Source organism: Hyperolius riggenbachi, chromosome 12 (genome assembly GCF_040937935.1).
Source record: "Hyperolius riggenbachi isolate aHypRig1 chromosome 12, aHypRig1.pri, whole genome shotgun sequence".
In the NCBI taxonomy this organism is placed as follows: domain Eukaryota; kingdom Metazoa; phylum Chordata; class Amphibia; order Anura; family Hyperoliidae; genus Hyperolius; species Hyperolius riggenbachi.
Window position 1 is genome coordinate 208,486,919 of NC_090657.1, and position 14,758 is coordinate 208,501,676.

Here is a 14,758-nt window from a genome sequence, read left to right on the forward strand (position 1 = left end):
TAGAAGAACTAAGGCTGAAAAATTTGTTACAGAGTCTCTTTAAGCCTAAATCCAACCTGAATGGCTCGTAAAAATAATCTAGAGACTATACTGCTATACTGACCTTGCTTGTTTCAGGACTGTCTGGATCAAACTGAACCTGTTTGGCAGCCAGTTCCCGTCCCGTGTCCACGTCATAACACAGGTAGACACGACCAAACGCTCCCTGCCCCAGCAGCTTCCCCCGCCGCCAGTTTATGGGGGCACTCGGAGCTGGAAAAGAACAAAACATGTCAAATGTAATTTAAAAAAGCGGGTGCATATATTTTCTGTGTCCAAATTATGAAAAATATATGATGTTGACATTAATGGTCGACCCTTTTATGACTTTTAAAGAGTCTGTGGAAACGGTTAAAGTGAATTGCAGTCGTAGCTGCAATATTCTTAAGGCCACGACTACGGCTCACAAAGTGGGGGAAGCAATATGGACAGTCCAAATATTGGAGGAAGAGAGTTAACATTAGGATACCTCAAAAATGTCAACAGCAGTCACATGACCACTTCTGTTTTCCAACAAAATTGAGGTATGAAAAAACAAAAATGTTTTCACCAACTAAAGCTGGCCATACACTTATAGATTTCCACCCAATGTTCCAAAAAGTTCATTTCCTTTTCTAAAACATAATTTGATTCAGAAGGAATGGATTCCTACAATACTCTGCACACCAATCTCCAATAAATTCAAGCAGGAAATCTATTGAAAATCGATCGAACTGCAGAGCCGCGCTGTCTGATGCAGTGCAATGATAAAGGCCAGCGATCTGTCATTACTCTTCCTCCGCCCGCGATTTTCCATCCTGTCTAATCGAGACTTGATACATTTTTGGGCAAAAAATAAAAAATAAATCGATCTGACATTTTCAGGAATTAATTCCTAGCAGGTTTATCAAATTTGCAAATAATCGAATGAGAAAATCGATGAGTGAATGGCTACCTTAAAGGATGTCCTAGGCAATGGATAAAACTATCTTTACTTACCTGGGTCTGTTTCCAGCACCTAGAAGTCACGCTTGCCCCTCACCACAGCTCCTGTCTTCTGGCAGCCAACGGGTCGGCATCTTTGCGCATGCGTGAAGGTCACCGGGAGCCTGCTGCGCCTGCGTATACCGACATCACGCACACGCTGCTCCTGCATCCCTCCGCCTCCCCGCATAGCAACATAGCACGTCATCAGCTACACAGTTGACATGCATGTGTGCACCCCAATGTCAAACCCCAGCAATGTCACCCAAGGGGATCAGGCCCCAAATCCCGACGGATGACATCCATCAAAAGGTGTGTACACACCTTAACAGAGTGCTTCAAATATGTGGCAATGCTTTGTATAAAGGCTGTTGAGAACTACAGAGGACTGAATGGACTGTGCACTCAGGTAAGAAGAAAGGAAGATAGACACATACAAGGGTTGTATAGTGACACACAGACTGGTCGTGTCAGTATACTGGAACTTACATTTTGTGGCAATGTTCCTCTCCGGTACAGACAGAGTATTCTCGCTGTCTGCGCTGCGCAGGCGGTTTCTGGTCTCCATATACTGTACAGTTAAACCCATATTCTCTCCGTTGGTGCTTAGGGAGCGACTGGATGGCACAAGGGTAAATAGATTGCCCTGAGGGCGCCTGATGCGGGGGAATGTCCGACGGCCTATCATAAAACAGAACATAAACCTGCTATCAGCACACAACTGTGATAAATGTATACTACAATGAGGCATACAAACTCCAAACACTTCAAAAACGCCTTCTACCTACTGACTGAACATTTCTAATTGTCCTTTTTCCTCAGGGTCCTCTAAACCCCGAGGACCATTATAACATAACTGCACAACAGGGCTGTGGAGTCGGAGTCGTGGAGTCGGGCAATTTTGGGTGCCTGGAGTCGGAGTCGGGAAAAAATGCACCGACTCAGACTCCTAATGAATTTGTAACTGTAATTAAAATAGAAAATATGATAAAATGTTCTATTTCTCAGATAATAGTCATTAAAAATAATGTATATATACAGTATATATACAGTAATAGCTGTGCTTTGTCCACAAAAATGAAATAAACCAATCAAAATTAGTTACTTGTGTTGCTTCAATAAAGCAGTCCCCGTATTTTTAAGGTCAGATATACACATCTGATTGTGACTGTATATATGATGTGTACACAGGAATCTCTTATATATACTAAATAATATCTATGCTGTAAGAATAAAGCCTGACGTGTAGCCGTGTCACTAATAGAGATGGTCAACGAGATGGAAATAATTCCGCATTGATGCTGATTTATGCAAATGTATGCACTCTCTTTGCTCATGAAATCAAATAATTTGATATGTTATTAAAATTTGGTTTGGTGACTACAAATTAAAGGGTAACTGAGACGGATGAAAAGTAAAGTTTTATACATACCTGGGGCTTCCTCCAGCCCCCTTCAGGCTAATCAGTCCCTCGCTGTCCTCCACCACCCGAATCTTCTGCTAGGAGTCCTGGTAATTCAGCCAGTCAGCGCAGTCCGGCCGCATGCCGCTCCCACAGCCAGGAACATTCTGCACCTGCGCAATAGTGCTGCACAGGTGTAGTATGCTCCTGGCGGCGGAGTGTGTGCATGCGCACTACGCCCGACTGGCTCAAGTACCTGGACTCATAGCAGATGATCCAGGTGGTGGAGGAGTACAACGAGGGACTGATTATCCTGAAGGTGGCTGGAGGAAGCCCCAGGTATGTATAAAACTTTAATTTTATCTGTCTCAGGTTTACTTTGTTACACAGTAGTACTATACTCTACATATGCACTCCCCACAGAGCTGCAGAGAATCCACTGAGAATGTTGTGCACATTGAACACAGAGGTGTTGTCTATCGCCCATAAACCTAGTTCAGATTGTGCATGAAGAATGTATAATAGAGGAAGAATCTCCTCATTCCCCTGCAGAGTACCTGCACATCATTCTTAGATGTACCCACACTTACATTGCCTAGGGCCTGATAGATGTTCTTTGTTCCGGTTTGTACCTTTTACAAGTACTCTTACCAAGGACTAGTTTTAGTCTAAAGGGAATAAATATAGTAGTCTACATATCCTTCTCACTTCAGTTGTCTTGTAAAATTCCTAAGCGTTGGCAGTTAAGAGACGAATTTCATGTTACATACTTTTAATCAACAAAATTGTAATATGCAAATTAGAGGAGTCGGAGTCGTGGAGTCGGTGGAATCCTAAACTGAGGAGTCGGAGTCGGTGGATTTTTGGACCGACTCCACAGCCCTGCTGCACAAACAACACATTTTTTAGGTCTAAACGTTATGTTAATTTCAGGTCTGGACACCTTTTATAGACACCCATTTCCAGTGAAAGGGCTTGAAGAAACTGATGTCAGCAACTGCTACCTCCAGCCACTAGATGGTGCAACTGGAAGACAGCACCATGTTTCCCAAAAGCACAGGCTAGTTGGTAGAAGGCCAACACATATCAAGATTCTCAGTTGCTGTTGGCTTCACACATTAGAACAGCATAGGTACTGGATAAAAAAGGTATAATCTTGTGTTTGTTCTACATTTTCCCCTTTAAATGTCTGTTTTAAAGTGAACCCAAGGCGTGGTTGTCAAATCATATTAGGACAGAGAGGCATGTTCTGTGTACAGTGACCTGTCTCTTTGTCCTATTGTGCCTCCAGCCCCCTTTCCCCCCAGGCTCTGCTGTCCCCCCTTAAAAAAAAGTGCCAGGCAGATTGTCGCTAGCCTGCTATTTACCTCAGCCTGCCACTCATCGCCGCTCCCCCACCTCCTGTATTACACAGCTCTCCCGCCTGTGTCCCTTCCCTCCCCCGTAAGCTTCCTCCAAGGTAAGCTTCCGATTGGATGAAGCCTATGGAGGAGGGGAGGGAAGGGATACAGGCGGAGGAGCTGTGTAATACAGGAGGTGGGGGAGTGGCAATGAGTGACAAGCTGAGGTAAATAGCAGGCTAGCGACAATCTTCTTGTCACTAGCCTGGCGCTTTTTTTTTAAGGAGAGAGGACAGCAGAGCCCGACGGGGAGGGGGGGGGGAGGGGAGGGCTGGAGGCACAATGGAAGGACACAGAGGCAGGTCACTGTACACAGAACATGCCTCTGTGTCCTACTAATATGATTTCACAAACACACATTGGGTTCTCTTTAAAGGAATACCGAGGTGGAAAAAAAAAGGAGGAAACAGAGGCCAAGCATAGGTGTCGAAAAGTTTGTACCGAGGTGTTGATTCCCTCCCGAGAGGATCAGTTTGCTTTTTAAAATTGGTCCGGTATAGAATACGACTAGAGTGAATCGGCGTCCTTTGAACCAGATCTAGTTGTGCCACTTATGCGCAGTGTCTTGTGCCACCTCTCTGTCCGCACTCCATGATCTTGCTGCATGCACATTACATGGTATAGTTGATGTGAAGCCACTGAGACACTGCTCAAGCGTGGCACAACTAGATCCAGTTCAAAGGCTGCTGAGCCTGTAGAGACTGCCTGTGTCCTCCTCGCCCCTGTCACTGTTTGTCGGGATCCTCTGGAAGATTCCAGATGCACTCCTCTTCCTGCATCAGCACAGCCATGCTGCATCTGTGCAAGCACAGCCGCGCCTGCACAAGTGGCTCAGGCTTACTGCGCAGGCGTGGTTGTACTCACAAAGGCGCGGTATGGCTGTGCTTGTGCAGGAAGAGGAACAAGGCCAAGATCTTCAAACCAACAAGCTCTTGTCGAATCCTTTGGGAAGGGTGATCCGTGAGCAACAACGGGGGACCGGAGGACAGGGTGGGGGGAAGCCTCTACAGGATCCAGAGGCTTCCCTGTTCTTAGGCAAGTATCCGCTTTTTGATACGAGGTGCACTTTAGCGGCACAAATCATTCAGGCTGCCATTTTAGTATTATGTACAGCGAGGATTTTTTAAAATTATTTTAACCCAATTTTTGTACTAAAAATGTATTTATTATTAGAAAACTATGAACGAGAACACATGAATATTTCATTTGTTCCATTTTAGCTGCTTGGTAGAACTGGCTTGCAAAAAAATGAAAGTACTGGCAAGACTTGGGAACCAATGTTATGGCAACTAGACTGACCGGTTAGATTTCTAGCTAATGCAGAGGGAGCGTAAGGAGTAAAGGGGTGTGGACACGCTAGACGGATGTCCCAAAACATTCTTTTATGGTCATTCAGGTGCAAGTCTAATGCCGGTACAAGTGACGCGTAATGTTGCGAGAACTCACCATCATTATAGTCTTTATGATGAATGGACACATGATATCTTCGAGGGTACGTTCCTCCCTTCCCAGCCTTATCATAGAACTGATTTTCCCGATCTGTGGGGGAACACTGAACCATTAGTCTCTGTTAGATGATGACTTTCCCCACACACCAGCAGTGGGACAGCGCGTCTCTTCCTACCTGAGAAGTCTTGTCTGTTGTCTGGATTGCTCTGTGCCCGGAACATCCGAGACTTCCTGAAGGAGGGGCTTAACGAGAAATACGGCTCAGTACCAATCAGACAGCAGAGTAGAAATGTGTGTACAGTGAAACAAAAAATGCACAGAAGATCCCAACAATACTTACCTGTCTTCTGACTGATCTAGAGACTGACAACTTCCAGATATAGAGTTTTCTGTACTGCTCAGTAGATCCAACATCTGTATTCAAAATACAAAAATAAAAATGAATACACAAAAATTGCCCCATCCTGACCTATACAAAGTTGCCAGCCAGCCTCCCTACTCATTTGCTCACTATTATAGCAGCTTGGCTGAGCAATTACCAATCAGTAAGTGCTTTGGAAAACAAAGAAAACTGAGATTCTCCTATGTATTGATGGACTAGTCAGATTTGTTTTTCTATTGTTTTTACTGATGGCTAACACGGTACAATACCCTACTGCTACTATTTTACTATTGGTGTCATTTTTCTCGATAGTACTGAGGACCGGAACTCTTGCACAGGAGAGAAGGAAATAAACAGTGAAATCCACCCTGTGTGTGTTTATAAAGAACAACCTGTCTAATTCTCCATTTTCAGCAAGTAACGAGCCAGTGTAATTTGAGCTGTCAACTGTATGCAGAGTAGTGAGCTAAACACAGGTTAACCCTTTCTGTGCTCCCATCAAACCAGGAAGAAACTAAACTGCAGCATCTCTGTAGGAGCTATATAAGCTGTGACAAGGACATTTTTTTCTTTCAAGGTTATGCTGTTGCTTATCTTTTAAAGCAGAGAGGAAGTTCTGCGTTCAGGTCCCTTTTAAAAAGTAATCATAAAAGGGAGACATATGGAAGCTGCCATATTTATATCCATTTAATTACTACTAATTGCCTGGATTCCTGCTGATCTCTTTGGCTGCAGAAGTGTCTGAATCACACACCTGAAACAAGCATGTGACTAATCCAGTCAGACTTCAGTCAGAGACATCTGATCTGCATGCTTGTTCAAGGCATATGGATGAAAGTATTAGAGGCAGATGATCAGCAGGAAAGCCAGGCAATCTGCATTGTTTAACAAGAAAAAATATGAGAGCCACCTTACCACTCTCAGTTCAGGTCCCCTTTAACCTCCTTGGCGGTAATCCCGAGCTGAGCTCGGGCTATGCCACGCAGGAGGATTGCTCCGGCCCGGCTGGGCCGATTTACATAATTTTTTTTTGTTGCACGCAGCTAGCACTTTGCTAGCTGCGTGAACTTACCGATCGCTGCCCCTCGTCGCCGATTCGCCGCCGCGTTAGAGGGTGCCCCCCGAGACCCCTGTGCAGCCTGGCCAATCAGTGCCAGGCAGCGCTGAGGGGTGGATCGGGATTCCCTCTGACGTCACGATGTCGATGACGTCATCGTGCACGTCGCCATGGTGACGGGGGAAGCCCTAATGGAAATCCCGTTTAGAACAAGATTTCCTGATGGGCCTGATCGCCGGAGGCGATCGGAGGGGGCGGGGGATGCCGCTGCTCAGCGGCTATCATGTAGCTAGCGCTAGGCTAGCTACATGATTTAAAAAAAAAAAATAAACAAACAAATAGGGGGTTAATTAGATCAGAGTTTTGAACAGTTTAAAAATTTGCATATAGCACCATGAGTGTCCATAGCAACAAACCCCCCACTTACACATTGGTCACTAGTTTCTGGGATGAACTCCCCCTCACTGTTGATGCTGGTATAGGAACCTTGCCGAGCTATCCTCTGCTGCCTTTCCGGAACATAACCAGGAGGGGGCGAGCTGCGGCCAGCATTCTGGGAACCTGAGCGCAGAGAAGTCAATAGATCAATACTCAAATGTCATCTAGAAATACCACACATCAGTCATATATTCCAAAACAAAGAATACTGATCGGGGTCTTGGAAGTTACTGACTTCACAGCTAACAGCACACACAAAACATATCAGCTTTAGAATTAGCACTCACAGTTAAACTAAAAAAAAAAACATTTATTGTCACAAACAGTAAATCCACCCTGGAGATGGCCAATGAGATGATCATATTTCTGAAATGAATGAAAATGTAATGCAGATTGTATTTCACTAGGAGCCGGACTAAAACAACATCAAAAGACAGGAACTGCTTCTGATTGGCCCAATTGCAAACTGCATTAAATGTGCATGCAAGTTGGGGACTACATCACTGAGTCACCTCTATTCCACACTCATCAGTCTTACATGATCAGCATGCAGCAGCCAGGCACCCAATCACACACTGTATATGTAACCCAATAAAACATGTGCACCGCATAATGTTATCACACAGCAAACATGCATCATTCAAGGAACCAGCTACGCCTCAACAAGGGCCGGTTCACACTGGCACTTTCTGGTAAATCCATTTTGCATCCGTTTCTGTTCCGTTACAACGGAGGGAGCATTGTGTGCAGTGAATAGCTGCTGGGGAATGTCATTTGCCGTCTATGCTCTATGGCAGTGATCCTCAAACTAAGGCCCGCGGGCCGACTGTGGCCCCCTGAGGGTTTTTTTTTTTACCAGCCCCCCCCCCCCCCCCCACACACACACACACACAAAATGTATTATAGATGCGGTCAGCTACATTTTTAAATATTGGTGGTCCGCATATAGTATGAAGCCAGAATGCAGTCATTCGCTGGTTTCCAATCAAATTCCACATCAGGTGACACTGTTGTCCAATTGGACTGAAGGTTGTCACCTTAGAATGCATCACTGTCTGGCCCGCAAAGACTTCTATGTACACTCTGGCCCCCCAGCAGACTGAAGTATGTTGACCCGGCCCTCAAGCCAAAACGTTTGGGGACCCCTGCTCTATGGTATGTTATTAGCTGTATATTTATGCTAATGTAGTTTGCTGCATTGGTAAATATGAGCCAGGGGTTTGGAAGAGACGGAAGTACACAGCGCACGGTTCCTTGGTACCACCATCACGGATAACCTGAAGTGGGATGTGAACTCCTCCGTAATTCAAAGGAAAGCCCAGCAAAGGCTGTTCTTTCTCAGGCAACTGAAGAAGTTCGGGATGTCGCAGTAGCTAATGATCAGCTTCTACTCTGCCACCTTCGAGTCTGTCCTCTGCTCCTCCATCATTGTCTGGTACTCCGGGGCTAATGCAAGGGACAAACACAAACTCCAAAGGGTGATCAGTGCTGCTGAGAAGATCATCGGGTCACCCCTGCCACCCGTGGACATCCTTCATTCATCTAGAATGAGGTCCAGGGCAAACAAGATCACTCAAGACCCCTCCCACCCAGGCAGTTGCTTCTTCGTCCCCCTTCCTCTAGGTCGCCGTTATAGGTCCATCCTCACCAAAACCACGAGGCATAAAAACACCTTCTTTCCCCAAGCGGTTGCCCTACTTAATTCATGCACTCTCCCAACCGACATCCCCTAATCTTCCTCGGCCACCCCCGTGCGGAATACGAGTACGGAAGGAACAGTCTCCAGCTGGCCATGCTGTACCACATGTCATCGTACAAATGTTTGTTTGCATAAGATAGACCTGCTCAACTGAACTATGTGTTAAATTGAAGTCAGGGTGTCTCTGTAGCTAAGATCTGTACCATGTGCTGTTGCCACCTGCTGCTATTGACTGTCAAACTGCAGTAGTGTCTATGTAGATATTATCTGTACCATGTTGATGTTGCTAAGCCAATTGCCGTTGTGTCCACAAAAAATTCCGGGTGCGGCTCCTGCCATACTTGGCGAATAAAGTTGATTCTGATTCTGATTGTGCATTTTGTATATACCATATTGGCAAGTAGTTTATCTGTACAGATTTTTTTTCTAGCTAGAGAGGTCCATTTTTATAGCTAGTGTGTTGTAAAGATCCGATAACTCATTGCTTCCCATACAGTACTTCAGCCACGGATCCGTTCTAAAGGACCAATGTGAACGGATTCATAGGTTAACATTGGCTCCGTTAGCATCTGTTAGCATCCGTTCCATTATGTTCTACTGACAGACCGTTTTTAGTGCCAGTGTGAATCAGGCCTAACACAGTATCCCTCCACCTGTCTGAGAGAGACTGCTATTGTCAGCATTCACGCTGCTTATGCTGGAGTGCGCATGGTGTACATGGATGTATATGTTTGCTCCCTTGTGGGATAAGTGTGAAGCACTATCTGTCCTAAGAGAGGACGTTCGGATATGTGATCCTAATCTTTTAGAAGTTTGATGTGCTGAATACTTGCACTATGCATGTTACAGGGCCAGGGTTAGGACACACAAACTCTAGGGAGCCTCTATGCGGCGTATTTGTCTACGTAAAATAATGTATACTGTGGTAACGAAGATCTCGGCTTTAAACTTAGCTGCAGGGATAGCATTGGTTCCAGGATGACAGATTTGCATGAGTGTATTTGCATGTAAGTGTGCAAAAGGTTAACTGATTTTGCTGTTTTGTTGGCCACACCCCCTTTGGCACCTCAATTACACCTTATTTAAAGTGAACCTCCGGACTAAAAATCTACTCAGCAGAACTGAAAAGGCTTGGTGTTTCTTTAACAGTTTCACAGCATCAGAACTTTGTTTTTCTTACCAAAGCATTTTTAGCTGCATTTTTATCTAAGCTCCACCCATCAAGGAAAAAAAGCCGGGCTTTTTTCCCTGATGCTGTGCAGAGCATGATGGGATTTCCTATGTTGTTATTCACATTGCCTAGCAACTGGGAGAGGTGATCAGCACACAGGACAGTTGGAACTGTGTCTCTTGCTCCCTGTCACCTCCTTTCAACCAAAAAGATGGCTGCCATCATGAAATCAAACATTTGCCTGTTCTTTTAAAACAGTGTGGGTAAGAGATTATATTACCTATCTATTTTAATTAAAATAATGGCCTCAATTCACTAAGATCATGCTGGAAATAATAAGGCAAGAGAAAACTTACCTCCACATAAGAGAGAATTATCTTATCTCTTCATTCCTTAAGTTACCTCCTCTGTAGTTATTTTACCTCCTCTGTAGTTATTTTCACATGCAGTTAATAAACAGCCTGTCTTTAACTCTGGAGTTATTTTAAGGATTGAAGAGTTAACTTAAAGACAGAAGAGTTAACTTTAGGCTTGCCTGAGGTAAAATGTTTCCTGAATACTACATGCCTTATCACCATGGTAACAACTCTAGAAGAGTTATTAAAGACAGGAGATAACCTTAGTGAATTGAGGCCAATGTACCTTAATGACAGTATGTTTGTTTAGGCTGGCGTTCCTCTTTAAAGGGACACTTAAGTCAAACAAAAAAAATGAGTTTTACTCACCTATGGCTTCCAATAGCCCCCTGAAGCTGTCCGGTGCCCTCACTGTCTCCCTCCGATCCTCCTGGCCCCGCCAGCAGCCACTTCCTGTTTCGGTGACAGGAGCTGACAGGCTGGGGACGCGAGTGATTCTTCGCGTTCCCAGACACATTAGCACCCTCTATGCTGCTACATGGTATATGATATATGCTATAGCAGCATAGATGGCACTATTGTGGCCAGGAACGCGAACAATCACTCGCGTCCCCAGCCTGTCAGCTCCTGTCACCGAAACAGGAAGTGGCTGCCGGCGGGGCCAGGGGGATCGGAGGGAGATTCTATCCAGCACCCCTCCAGTCTGGATGCAGCCGCTATGAGGCAGGAACAAGCAACAAATAAAATAGGCAAGTACCGGTGGTAACTACTTACTGACAGACAGATGTCTGCTGCGGGAGTCAGCGGGGTGAAAAGTAGTAACATCTCCCAAGGACTGGGAAGCCTTTATTCGCACCTGTTTCTGGAGCCCAGAATGTGGCGATGATGTCTGGGGAAATAATAAGCATAGCTGAAATCCACCTCCATGTAAAACAACTGCATTCTGGGTAATATGGGGAGGGTGGAATTCTAGAACCCGTTAGGCTTTTGTCATGGCCTATTCTCTTCAGATGACCGCGCCTCTAAAACTGTCCAAGATGATGCCACAGGAAGCAGGGGGAACACAAATTGTAATAAAGAGGTGTTACTGCCTCGCCACACAACTACAGGCAACTGGCAAGAAATCTCCCGAGGCCTCTTGTAGACTACATGCGATTCCGATTTTTTTATATGATCAGATTTTTGATTTAGATTAAAAAAGTAGCAGCATGCAGTACTTTTTTTAATCGGGAAAAAAATAAATAAATAAAAAATCAGAATTGCATGTAGTGTGCAAACGGCCTGTGGCTGCAATTGGGAATTAGAGCTCTTGCAGACCACGTGCGATTCAGATTTGCGATTTTACATGCAATTCAGTTTTGTGATTATGAATCGTTCCTGCAATGCTGCATTTTTCCTTTTGTTTTGATAGCATCCAGGGAAAATTGGAATTGCAAATCAGATCTGCAGTGTGCAGGGGGTCTTAACAGCATTTTATCGAGAGTTAATACTAAAGCTGAACTCTGGATACCAAACTTAAAGAGGAAATTTACCTAAAGATAGTAGTAGGGAAAATGAAATTAATCATAGCAAAGTGAGACGTTTAACCACTTGACGACCGCAGTGTTAAACTCCCCTAAAGACCAGGCTGTACAGTTGTAAACAAAGGGGATTTCTTTCCCCTTTCCTTTACAAGCAGCCTGCTAGCCACGATGAGCAGCTAGCAGGCTAATCGCAGAGCTCTGCACCGTGAACTGGCAGGGAACGATCGTGCATGCGTGCGGCCGTTCCCTGCGAAACTGTAGCTCCAGGACTTGACTCCAATTGGCGTTAGGCTGTCCAGGGGCGGCCGCCGCAGTCGCTATGTAGTTTAAAATAAATGATTGATAAAAAAAAAAATAATAAAAATGATTGATACTCGACATATAATTTACTCATGTTGTTTGATCTACCAGGAGTCAAACTGCCTTTATATATAAACACTTACAATGTGATGGGCTAAAAGGTAGGTGTGTGTGTGCGTGCGTGCGTCTTTTCTCAGAGGGAGATACTGATTGCTTGGCAGTTAGAAACTGACATTATCTCCCACAATGCAACGACAGTTCACAGACAGGAAACCATCAGGGCCATGGCCCTGACATCATACTGTGGGAGGGGTTTCACCCACAATATCAGCCACACAGATGTCCTTGTTGCACTAAAAAAGGTAAAAAATGTCTCATGGAAAATGGGCTACTGTTAGAGATGAAGTTGAATCCTGGGTAAAAGTTCCTCTTTAAGCTCTACTGTATGTACAAAAGAATATCTGCTCTTTTACTCCTCCTGGTTTTCAGTAATGACAGAAACGGGGTGATCAAGCTACTATTATTGGAAAAAAATGACTATGTTATTTTCACTACAGTTTCCCTTTAATGGTTCATGGATATACCTAAGGATCAAAAGCCCTGATGGTCGCTGCTGTGAGACCGGCCATCCATCCTCTGGTAACACAGCAAGCTTTACCACAGAGACAGAATATCATACATTTCAGTGTTACTAGAATCAGATACACAGGAGAGACACCTGGAGATTGGCTGTATGATAAGCAATAGCGCCTTACATGGTTCCTGTCGTGGGCGAGGAGAAGAATGCGGAGGCTTTTCATGCTTGAGCTGCGATCCAAGAGATCCACAGCTTTATCCAGGTCGTCCTGACTTCTGAGGGGTATAGAGAGCTGCAAGGAGAGGAAGAGCCACAAATCAGCATGAAGAATGATCTGCACAGCACTGAACCTATTATCACACCTTCCACTCTATAACTCAGTGCCCAGCATGGGCGTCCGCACATATGGCAAAACCGGGCATCTGCCCGAGCCTGGCCGCCCGCTGCCCCCCCCTGGCCGCGTGCCCGTGCAGCCAGCAGGAGGGGAACACGCAGAGAAGAGAGAGAGCGCTATGGGCACAGTGGGGAAGGGCGGACGTCTCCCCCCCCTTCCCTCACCTTAGGGGTCTCTCTCTCCCTCGCTGTCCCCTCCGGAATGAAGTGTGCAGCGGCTGGCAGCGGTGGGCGGAACTTACCTCCTCTCGCTCCTGCGCCGGAAGTTCTGGTGCCGCACTCTGGTCTGGATCAGGCCAGAGTAGCGGCTAATCCATCCGGCGCGTGCGACGAGAGGAGGTAAGTTCCGCCCACCGCTGCCAGCCGCTGCACACTTCATTCCGGACTCCGGAGGGGAGAGCGAGAGAGGGAGGGAGAGCCCCCTAAGGTGAGTGCCCATAGCTCTCCCTCTTCTCTCCGCTGCTCCCCTCCTCCTGCACACATGGCCACTTTTTCTGGGGACATATCCCTCTGGCTACATATACCGGGACATATACCCCTGCCTACATATACTGGGACATATACCCCTGCCTACATATACTGTCTGGGACATATACCCCTGCCTACATATACTGTCTGGGACATATACCCCTGCCTACATATACTGTCTGGGACATATACCCCTGCCTACATATACTGGGACATATACCCCTGCCTACATATACCCCTGCCTACATATACTGTCTGGGACATATACCCCTGCCTACATATACTGTCTGGGACATATACCCCTGCCTACATATACTGGGACATATACCCCTGCCTACATATACTGGGACATATACCCCTGCCTACATATACTGTCTGGGACATATACCCCTGCCTACATATACTGTCTGGGACATATACCCCTGCCTACATATACTGTCTGGGACATATACCCCTGCCTACATATACTGTCTGGGACATATACCCCTGCCTACATATACTGGGACATATACCCCTGCCTACATATACTGGGACATATACCCCTGCCTACATATACTGGGACATATACCCCTGCCTACATATACTGTCTGGGACATATACCCCTGCCTACATATACTGTCTGGGACATATACCCCTGCCTACATATACTGTCTGGGACATATACCCCTGCCTACATATACTGTCTGGGACATATACCCCTTGCCTACATATACTGGGACATATACCCCTGCCTACATATACTGGGACATATACCCCTGGCTACATATACTGGGACATATACCCCTGGCTACATATACTGGGACATATACCCCTGCCTACATATACTGGGACATATCCCCCTGGCTACATATACTGGGACATATACCCCCTGCCTACATATACTGGGACATATACCCTTGCCTACATATACTGGGCACATATACCCCTGGCTACCTGTTCTGGGGACATCTCTACCCCTGGCTACCAGTTCTGGGGACATCTATACCGCTGGCCACCTATTCTGGGGACACCTATAGACCTGGGGCTACCTATTTTTGGGGAACCACTGCTGTCAGATTGAGTGTATTTTGGGGAACTGCTGCCAGGTGAGAGGTGTCTACATATTAAGGGGGCATTCTGCCTATTTATGTGAAAAGCTGTC

The 14,758-nt window shown here is 45.8% G+C and overlaps 1 protein-coding gene across 1 annotated transcript in view; it reads right to left on the reverse strand.

The window, feature by feature from the left end:
* Positions 1 to 14,758, reverse strand: part of MAP3K3 (mitogen-activated protein kinase kinase kinase 3) — a 71,953-nt gene that overhangs the window by 11,758 nt on the left and 45,437 nt on the right. The window contains exons 5-12 of the mRNA XM_068262133.1: positions 12,935 to 13,048; positions 11,131 to 11,245; positions 7,120 to 7,253; positions 5,594 to 5,667; positions 5,429 to 5,496; positions 5,251 to 5,343; positions 1,492 to 1,683; positions 104 to 252 (exon numbers count right to left, since the gene is read on the reverse strand). Of these exons, the coding sequence (XP_068118234.1) occupies positions 104 to 252; positions 1,492 to 1,683; positions 5,251 to 5,343; positions 5,429 to 5,496; positions 5,594 to 5,667; positions 7,120 to 7,253; positions 11,131 to 11,245; positions 12,935 to 13,048 (939 nt within the window). The remainder of the gene's footprint in view (positions 1 to 103; positions 253 to 1,491; positions 1,684 to 5,250; positions 5,344 to 5,428; positions 5,497 to 5,593; positions 5,668 to 7,119; positions 7,254 to 11,130; positions 11,246 to 12,934; positions 13,049 to 14,758) is intronic.